This window comes from Bos indicus x Bos taurus, chromosome 1 (assembly GCF_003369695.1).
Source record: "Bos indicus x Bos taurus breed Angus x Brahman F1 hybrid chromosome 1, Bos_hybrid_MaternalHap_v2.0, whole genome shotgun sequence".
In the NCBI taxonomy this organism is placed as follows: Eukaryota; Metazoa; Chordata; class Mammalia; order Artiodactyla; family Bovidae; genus Bos; species Bos indicus x Bos taurus.
Window position 1 is genome coordinate 109763248 of NC_040076.1, and position 10966 is coordinate 109774213.

Consider the following 10966-nt stretch of genomic DNA (forward strand, 5'->3'; position numbering starts at 1 on the left):
GCTAGCAGAACACAGATCATTTTGTTAACATTGATTGTCGATGATTCTTGAGCAAGTGCTTTGCATACTCTCCTCTATGCCCAGTCTAGCCACCATGGGGCACGCTAGAAAATGGGACGTATTTCTCATCATTGAAACTTCAGATCAAATGCCACCTCGAATGTGCAAGCTCTTTCCTGACCACTTACATGCATCTGCACCAACCCCAAGTCACTCACTCTCTTCATTATAAACTACCACTATCTAACAATATATTTCAGATATTGTTTCTGTTGCTGCTGCTGTGCTAAGTCGCTTCAGTCGTGTCCAACTCTGTGCGACCCCATAGACGGCAGCCCACGAGGCTCCCCCAACCCTGGGATTCTCCAGGCAAGAACACTGGAGTGGGTTGCCATTTCCTTCTCCAATGCATGAAAGTGAAAGTGAAGTCACTGAGTCTTGTCTGACTCTTAGCGACCCCATGGACTGCAGTCTACCAGGCTCCTCTGTCCACGGGATTTTCCAGGCAAGAGTGCTAGAGTGGGGTGCCATTGCCTTCTCTGATTGTTTCTGTTACTAGCCTTAATTTGGGATTGAAAATGGAAGATCCAATTGACTAGTCATCAGACAAGAAGGGAAAAAAGCCAGGTTAATAGAATTTGTTTATAAAAACTATATATTTTATTATTTCTTACCCTGACAGTGCTGTCATGATGGACAAATACCCCATCTGAGCTAGTTATTTAACCTACATTAGAAAAGAGAAGTGATGGATGGGAAGGACAGGTTGTGTTCATAAGTTCAAAGAGCTACTGTCCAAATTTAACAGTGATTAACAAATTTCATTACTTTCAAGGTGCTATGAATATCAAACATTAATGTAAATAAATAAATATTGTCATACACCTCAGAAATCAGATTCTTTTACATGAATTGGAAGAGTGAATCTAACATAGTTTGTAAAACAAATGAAATTATTCAGTTCAACATATAAACTTCTGACATCATAATCGATCTTCTAACTCTATGGTTCTGTGTTATCATACGTACTCTACTTCAGTGTGAAATGAATCCATTAATTCAACAAAAATTTACACACTTCATACTAGATATGCCTGATGTAACAATAGTGAACAAAGCAAAGACCCTGACCTCACTGAGCTTTCAGCTGAATGGTAAAGAAAGACATTAATCAGGTAAATGCCAATAATCATCTTTGAATGATGATATCTGAGAAAAGAAACATGCCAGATGCTCTGAGAATATATGGCAGACAAAGTCAGTTGGGTCTGGGTTTGGGAGAAGTCTCCCAGAGGAAGCAATGTTTTGAGTTGAAATATGAAATAATTAGTTTTTAACTAGGTGAAGATTTAACTGTGAAGAGTGGAGGTAGAGTGTGTGTTCCAGAGAGTGGAAAAATCATGTTCAAAAGAGTGGGGTAAGTTTGTTTTTGCAGCTGTTAAGGATTCATGAAAACACATATTTGCACTACATTGACTTTTGCTGGCAAATAGCTAAATATACTTGGTTTGTGATTGTTTATAAAACTATATTTCTAAAAGTTTGTGTGAACAAAATACCATGAAACAAAGGAGTTAGGAAGAACAATGCTGAGTATCTGGATGAACCTTAAAAAACTGCTAACCAAATGCTCTTTTCGTGAACTATATTCCTTTTGCAAATCTCAATGAGGGCTTTCAACATTTCCCATTATCATATCTAAACTGTGCGTTCTTTTACGGACAAAGGGGGAAAGCTTAACCAAATTCATAATTTTTTAGCCACTTTCCAAGTATACTTTTATATTTGGTTCACTGTACAATTCTGACTTTTGATCACTTGCCAAATGAATAATGAAAAATAAATGGCTTGATTGTTCTATTACCTTTAACAGTTATAAATCAAGATGGCCAGCCCCTCATAGAAGGAAAACTTAAAGAGAAACAAGTCAGATGGAAGTTCATCAAAAGGTGGAAAACCCGTTATTTTACACTGGCTGGAAATCAACTTCTGTTTCAAAAAGGAAAATCTGTAAGTCCCTCTGCCATCTTTTACACTTGTGTTTTTAAAGCCTTGATCTTTGCCAACTTGATAGGCATTTTGTCTGGAGTAAAATGGCCAATAATTTTTCCTTCTCCATTTTACAGTTTTACGGTGTCTTTTTATTATACATGCCTTTTTGACTGTTCTGTTCATTCCTACATAAGTTGGTTCACTGTCCTTCTCAGTTTATTATGGAAGGGTTTTTTTGTTAACCTAAGTTTTAGAAGATGAACCACAGAAGGCCTACCCAGGAATCTTGACTTGAACATCGTGCATTCTGTTTCCTTGTGGATCACCTACATAAATATGTGGCTTTGACTCTGACTTCTTTTATGATTGAAGGCTATATTTGGACGTGGGGACCTGAGGAAGGGGAATAGTAGGCAGGGAAGAAGGAGAAAAGGTTGATTTATTTTAAGTACTTTTTATGTAGTCAACCAAACTCAGTTTTTTGGGGGGAAAATATTACTATCTTTCATTTAATATTCAGTTAATGGATAGAACAGAACTCTGAAAGAATTCATAAATATTCATTTAATATAATTTTCAATCTGAAGTAGGATGCTCAGTAAATATCTGTATTCTGAATTTTCAGTGAGAAACTTGTGAAATGATATTATATTGCAATCAATAATGCAAAGTTATCCCTTTCTTTCCAAATCACATTTATCATTAAACTCTTCTCACTCATGATCAGGGAGCATGAAATCTTGATGTATTTCTTGGCTATTTTAAGATATAATAATAATAACTTCTCAGTGCTTATCATGTGCCACAGTGGATTACCTCTCACAATCTTCAGAACAATTCTTTGAGATCAGCACCATTGTTATTGCCATTTTATAGATGGACAAACTGAGGCACAAAGAGACTGATGGGCTTGTCTGAGGATAGAGCCCGTAAGGTGAGAAAAGGTAAAACTGGAGTTAGACTCAGGCAATGTGACACCAAAGCATGTTCTTAAATGAGAACACAATCAAGCTTCACATGTACATCTAAAATACAGGGTCAAAAGAAAGAAATAAATAAAATACAGGGTCAGTAGCAAATCAAAGTGTGTCTGGATTAATTGATGAGAGTGTTAAATTACTAAAAAATTACATTTCACTAAGAGCACATGCACTGCGTCTTTAGGATGCTCATTACCAAATTTGTTTGAACTTCTCAGCAGAAATCAAATATGGTGTATCTGTATTATGATGAATTCTGATCAGTGTTCTTTTAGTTAATAAAGCTTCACATTAACTTTTTAAGTGAAAAAGAACATTTTGATGGCACCTGTTTTGAACTCATGTTACTTTCTTCATCTGTGTGTTTTATAAAATATAAAGATGGATTTTCCTGTGGCTAAAGATCTTTTTGAATGAGAAATGTAATGGTGTGTTCAATTTGGAAAGTTATTGGAGGTGTAAGGAAACTTTTATTTTTAGCATAGGTTCACATTAAAGCATTTTTAAAGTGTTTAAAATGACCATTTGAACTTCCTATCTTTGTTAAAGAAATCAGAATAGAAGTTAAGATGTAGTGATTTTTCCAATCCCTTGGGACAGAGTAGAATTAGTTCATAAGAGTGTTTTTCCTAAACTCAAATACTGACCTTTATACTTCTTGATTCAGAGCTCTTTAATAAAATTTAGAGAATAAGCTATTTTACGATTGGCTAACTTATTTGACATCTTTATCAGGAGATAATGATTTGACATTCCAGAAGTCTGACAGACCATTTGGCTCAAATATTAGGAAATACTATAATATAGCATAGAGACCACACCAAAACCCCTCTCATCCTTAGGGACACTGTAACCTTGCCGTGGTCAGCAATCCAGCTGCAGCTTCAACCGCATCATAGAGGGCCTTTTTTGTAAATGAGGAAAATGTGCATTTTAACGTAAGAACTAAAAGCTTATAGTGTTATTTTTCACTTTTGCCTTCTAAGATCTTCATCTCCACCAAACAGCTAGGTAATGGTTTCCTTTGATTTCTTATCTGTTTCTATCTTAGTTGATTTACTGTCCACTGGTAACCCTTTTTTTTTTTTTTTTTTTGTTCACTTCCTACACGTATCAATTTTCTACTATAATCTAATTTAAAATACATAATTTTATTGCTGTCAGATACTTACTATAAACCAAATTAAACTAATAAAGTATTGCTATTGTCTTATAGAGATATCTTCACTTTTTATTCTGTATATCCCCTAAAAAAATTCTGAAAATCTGCCTAACACCTTGTAGCATTTTAATTTACGTAAATACTTTTATCATAAGTTTAAACAGTTGCACAAACCATACTTTCTATTGAATTGTAAATATTGTCACTTTAAAATTTAAAAATCACATCTCTCCTTTAAATATAACCAATAGAATAAAAAATACCATTGCAATTTGACACCTAACACCATCCATTTAAAAAATATGCAAATTAGCTCTTCTTTAATTGATGTGTTCAGGTTGTTTCTTTGAAATCATATTTTTGTTCTACCATTCCTATAACTTTTTATCCTGATCACCTTCATTTTCGACTGCAGTAAAACTATGTATATATATTTAAATTTAGTGATTTTAATTTCTTGTGACCATCAGTCTCAAAGTGTTAAGATCTTTTATTAACTTTCAAAAATATGTTACTTATGAAAAGCTATAAGTATAATATTAAATGTAATAAATAGTTATTAAACATTAAAAGTTAAATGCTTTTTAATGCTTGGTTGAAGGACACTTCCCTTACATCAGTATTTTTTTTAATTGAAGTATAGTTGATATACAATGTTGTGTTAATTTCAAAGTGATTCAGTTACACATTTATTTATTATATACATATATATATATATATACACCTTCTTTTTAAATATTCTTTTTCTACAATGTTTTATCATAGGATATCAAAGATAGTCCTCTGTGCTATACAGTAGGACCTTGTTATTTATCTGCATCTGTTAATCCCAACCTCCCACTCCATCCCTCCTCTAACCCCTCCCCTTTAGCAACCATAGGTCTGTTCTCTATAAGTCTGCTTCTGTTTTGTAGATATTAGATTACACATATAAGTGGTATCATATGGTATATATCTTTCTATTTCAGACTTACTTCACTTAGTATGATAATCTCTAGTTACATCCATGTTGCAGCAAATGGCATTATTTTGTTCTTTTTTATGGCTGAGTAGTATTCCATTCTGGAGAAGGCAATGGCAACCCACTCCAGTACTCTTGCCTGGAAAATCCTATGGACAGAGGAGCCTGGTAGGCTACAGTTCATGGGGTCGCTAAGAGTCGGACACGACTGAGTGCCTTCACTTTCACTTTTCACTTGCATGCATTGGAGAAGGAAATGGCAACCCACTCCAGTGTTCTTGCCTGGAGAATCCCAGGGACGGGAGAGCCTGGTGGGCTGCCGTCTATGGGGTCGCACAGAGTCGGACACGACTGAAGCGACTTAGCACCAGCAGCAGCAGTATTCCATTCCGGAGAAAGCAATGGCAACCCACTCCAGTACTCTGGCCTGGAAAATCCCACGGACAGAGGAGCCTGGTAGGCTGCAGTCCATGGGGTCGCTAAAAGTCGGACATGACTGAGTGCCTTCACTTTCGCTTGTCACTTTCATGCATTGGAGAAGGAAATGGCAACCCACTCCAGTGTTCTTGCCTGGAGAATCCCAGGGACGGGGGAGCCTGGTGGGCTGCCGTCTATGGGGTCGCACAAGGTCGGACACGACTGAAGCAACTTAGTAGTAGAAGTAGTAGTAGTATTCCATTGTACATATATAACATATCTTCTTTACCCATTCATCTGTTGATGGGCATTTTCATTGTTTCCTTGGCTATCTTGGCTACTGTGAATAGTGCTGCTATGAACAAAGGAGTGCATGTATGTTTTTGTGTTATAGTTTCTGCCCCCAAGAGTGAGATTGCTGAGTCATATGATAATTCTGTTTTTTGTTTTCTGAGGCACATCCATACTGTTTTCCACAGTGGCTGCACCAAATTACATTCCCACCTACAGGGCAGGAGGTCTCCCTTTACTCCACAACCTCTCCAGCTTTTCTTATTTGTAGACTTTTAAAGGATGGCCATTCTAACTGGTGTGAGATGGTACCTTATTGTAGCTTTGATTTGCTGTTTTTTAATAATTAGCAATGTCAAGCATCTTTTCATGTGCCTAGTGGCCATCTGTATGTCTTCTTTGGAGAAATGTCTATTTAGGTTTTTTGTCCATTTTTCACTTGGATTGTTTGTTTTGTTGTTGTTGACTTGTATGAGCTATTTTGGAAATTAAGCCCTTGTCAGTTGCATCATTTGCAAATATTTTCTCCCATCCTGTAACTTGTCTTCTCATTTTGTTTACGATTTGCTTTGCAAAAGCTTGTAAGTTTAATTAGGTCATATTTGTTTATTTTTGTTTTAATTTCTATTGCCTTGGGAGATTGACCTAAGAAAATATTGGTACAACTTATGTCAAAGAATGCTTTGCCTATGATCTCTTGTAGAAGTTTTGTGGTGTCATGTCTTATGTTCAAGTCTTTAATCCATTTTATTTTTATGCATAGTGAGAGGGTGTGTTCTAACTTCATTGATTTACATGCAGCTGTTCAACTTTCCTAGCACCACTTGCTGAAGAGACTATCTGTTTCCCATTGTATATTCTTGCCTCCTTTGTTGAAGATTAATTGACGGAGGTGTGTGTGTTTATTTCTGGGCTCTGTTCTTCTGACATCAATATTTTGAATTGCTCTTTTTGTTTGATGCTCCTGAGATTTTTCCAAGGTGGACAATACACCATAGAAAGTTTGGGATGAGTGAAAAAGATGTTTTTCCATTGCAAAGTGAAAAAAGGGTGATTATGAATGGGCAGGTAGGGAAAGGAGGGTTGACAAGATTCTCAACCACAGCTACATTCTCCAGTAGACAAAATGGACTCAGGGATGTTAAAGATTTGAAATTGCTTTTAAAAAGTATCTGATTTAAAAAAAAAAAAAATATTCATGCTAGCCCAGCCTGACAACTCTGGTGTTAGATTCTTAAGTACCTGCTTTAATGCAAAGAAAATGTAACATCATTAAATATTCCTTCCCTTAATGTTTGTGGACAAATAATGCTTTCAAAGATTGAGAAAGTTTCAAAAACAGTTTAATCTACTTAAGCATTGGAGCCCTGTTTATTCGATTAACACCTCTTTCTCAGAGGTAACACAAAGAAAAATTCAATTTCAGGCCTCTAAAATTATCTCAAATTCTTAGTTAATAGTACCCCAAATTGTACAGCTTCATTTTCTCTATTAATACAGTGTTAATATCAATAGAAAATGGCATTACATCAAAGAAATATGAATCAAACATTTTCCCCAGTCCCACCATATAATACTTTTCTATAAATTGGCTATTTTGTTCTAGCTTAAGATACTACAACAAAAAACCAGCTGCTCACTTCTTCAGTTGTTTTCATGACTATTCAAGGCCTTAGCACCCAAAATAACAAAGGTCTCAAGTCACATGAAGTGAACAGATTCTGATCCTCTTGGAAAATTCTCCAGGAGCCAGAGATCTTTCTATACTCTGGAAGCCAGCTCATGTTCTTTCCTTCCCATGCATTTCAGAAAGATGATCCTGATGACTCCCCGATAGAACTCAGCAAAGTACAGAGTGTGAAAGTTGTGGCCAAGAAACGCAGGGATCGTTCTCTCCCCCGGGCTTTCGAAATTTTCACGGACAATAAAACCTATGTTTTCAAGGCCAAGAATGAGAAGAATGCAGAAGAGTGGCTCCAGTGCATCAATGTGGCAGTTGCCCAGGCAAAAGAGAGGGAAAGTAGAGAAGTAACCACGTATCTCTAGGGATTTGCAAGCCAATCTCATACCAGTTGTATACAATGGGCATGGCATTATCATTGCCAATGTCAAGAAAAAGAAATAAATTCACCAAGTCATGCTGTCTTTTACTAAACACCAATGGAAAAGTTTTCTCCAGGAAGCAAGACTAAAAGTGGCAGGATCCTGGTACATTTCAGATCCATATGGCATTGGAATTAACTCCAGAACAGCTTTGTAAGGCATATAAGAAAAGGAGTTATGGATGATATGGAGCCAGAAAGGGGAGAGAAGGGATCTAGAAACTTCTGTACCTATGGCATTGTACATTATAAGAAAACAACTTTAAAAGATACCTGAACTACCTGTCCTAAGGAAATATTAGGCAATTCTGATGAAAAGTAGTCAATAGTATTAAAAGGAAAAAACCTACAAGGAAAAGTCAAATTGAAGAACACTGAAGAAACCATACAACTTACTTACAGACATATAATTACATTTATCCTGTCCTAATGCAAAGGAGGCTAACACTTGGTAAAATGGTTCTCAAATTAAGCCAATTATATAATTAAATATCTGTCCTTCATAACTCCTTATCTGATTATTCCTTTTAGGTTTATATAATATGATCTAAAGTTTAGTTACTTGGCTATATCTCCTGCCAAGGCAGTAAGTGTAAGCTAGGATTAAACACAGAAGACCATTTTCCCCATCTTCAAAATATATGCCATTTCTATTAAAATTTGAGATTTTAAATTTCTATACTTTCTTTCTTTTCATTCAATATTTTAATACCTCAAAATTATAAACATGTATTTGTTTTTGCCATTACCCATAATTTAAAAAATTAAATCATGGTAGGCAGAATTCTAGAATGGCTTTCATGACCCAAACCCTGGTAAAATCTCTTCCCCTGAGTGTGGTGGGACCTACAGCTTCTAACTAATAGAATATGGCAAACAGGACAGGATAGTCTCTCCCATGATTATGTTGCATTACATGGCAAAGGAAGGAAATGTTTCAGATGTAATGAAGGTCCTTAATCAGCTGACCAAGTTAACTGAGAGTGTATGGTCTTGGGTAGGCCTGGCCTAATCAGATGAGCCCTTTGATATGGTGAACAAGTTAGAGACTCTCTCTCTCCCACTGACCTTGAATAAGCTGCCATGAGTTCTACAGCTTCATGGAAATGAATTTTGCCACAAGCAGTGTAAGCAGCTTGGAAAAGGATCCTGAGCCTCAGATAAGAGCCCATTCTCCACCAACACCTTGATTGCAAATATGCGAAACCTTAAGCAGAGAACCCAGCTATACCACGCTTGGACTCCTGATCCATGGAAGCTTTTTGATAATAAATATGTGTTGTTTTAAACTATTAAGTATGTGCAGTAATTTGTCATATAGCAATAGATAACTAATACAAAAGCTAATTTGTAATACACATACAGATTTTTTCCTTGAAATTTATTAAACACAGCCTAATATAGAAACATGGAGAAAAGATGTTAAGTACTTAATGCTCTGAATTCTACCCTGACTCTATTGCTAACTCACTAGGATAGGAAATACAAAGGGGCCAAGTTTAAGGAAGGGAACCATTCAAATTTAAGTTTAAAAATGTAAAATTTGAGACTATTGTGAGTCATAGAAGTTCTTACAAGTTGGAAATAAGAGTTTGGGAGGTCAAAATTTGGGCTCATCATGTATATAGATGGTCACTGAAGATGTGGAATTAAATGAAATTACTCAGGGAGAGTTAGACAACAGAATTAATAAGAGCTTCCTTGGGACACCCACCATCTAAGCAAAGGAAGAGGGAACATGGTTTATTTGTAAAACAGCAAGTTCTCAGCTGGGATTGGAACATAAGGGACCTATTGGGAGCAGTACAGAATACTCCTGTAGGCCTGCAGGGTCGTAGCATGTAGGGCTTGGGTCCATGCTAGGTATTTTGAACTTTTTCCTTAAGATGGTGAAACGTATTGAAAGGTTTTAAGAAGATTTGTATTTAGAGAAAAAATCTTGATCATGGTGTAGAGAATGGATTGTAGCAGGGAAATGATTTGGGAGGTTCTTGGAAGGTGGTGGGGCTTCCCTGATTGCTCAGTTGGTAAAGAATCTGCATGCAATGCAGGAGACCCTGGTTTGATTCCTGGGTTGGAAAGATCCCCTGGATAATGGAACGACTACCCACTCCAGTATTCTGGCCTGGAGAATTCCATGGACTGTATAGCCCATGGGGTCTCAAAGAGTTGGACACAACTGAGCGACTTTCACTTCACTAGAAGGTGGTGAGGACTTAAACTGATACAGTAGCAGAGGGGTTGGAGGGGGATGAAAATGCAGGAAGAATACTGAGTTTGTAAACTGGACAGGACACTAGTGGGTTGGATGGAGCTGGAGTATAGAAATGGGAAGGGAAGGGTCTCTGATGACTCCAAGGTGCTTTGGAGAAGCCTGATGCTTGATGACAGCATTCATTGAGATAGAAAATTCCAAAGCAACAGTTTAAGAGGTGGGGCAGGTGGTAATTAATTTTAATGTATACATTCAGATGGTAAATTTAATTTTAACATTCTCCCGTGGCACTAGTGGTAAAGAACACACCTACCAATGCAGGAGACGTGGGTTTGATTCCTGGGCCAGGAAGACCCACTGGAGGAGGGCATGGCAACCCACTACAGTATTCTTGCCTGGAGAATCCCGTGGACAGAGGAGCCTGGCAGGCTACAGTCCATAGGGTCGCAAAGAGTCAGACACTACTGAAGTGACTTCATGCACATATTCAGAGTCTAGCCAAGTGATTCACCTTGGACTAGAGGGACATCTCCTTCTATGAAGTTGTGCAGGAAAAGGGTGAGAAAAAGCATAATTGTAAATAATTCTCTAAATAGTATTTTAAAATCTACTAGCTCATTTATATGAGTCACCTTCATAACCTACCTGGTGAGTAACCCTACCTAGTTTAATCAATTAAGAAAAATTGAAATAGACAAGTAGAAATAGAGTAGAATTATTTGTGAGACTTAATTAACTAGCAGGGTCTAGTTTGGAGCACAATTCTCAGAGCCTTTGAGCCAGTTCGATCAGAGACCAGAGTTCGATCCCTGAGTCAGGAAGATCCCCTGGAGGAGGGCATAGCAA

General features: G+C 36.9%; 1 protein-coding gene across 4 annotated transcripts in view; it reads left to right on the forward strand.

Moving 5' to 3' along the window:
- The window catches only part of VEPH1 (ventricular zone expressed PH domain containing 1), a 277465-nt gene extending 268264 nt beyond the window's left edge, over positions 1-9201 (forward strand). For all 4 annotated transcript variants that reach the window (XM_027542753.1, XM_027542745.1, XM_027542737.1 and 1 more), the window contains 2 exons: positions 1874-2010; positions 7613-9201. In XM_027542753.1, coding sequence (XP_027398554.1) covers positions 1874-2010; positions 7613-7849 — 374 coding nt within the window. In that variant the 3' untranslated portion in view covers positions 7850-9201. The remainder of the gene's footprint in view (positions 1-1873; positions 2011-7612) is intronic.
- The last annotated feature ends 1765 nt before the right edge of the window (positions 9202-10966 follow it).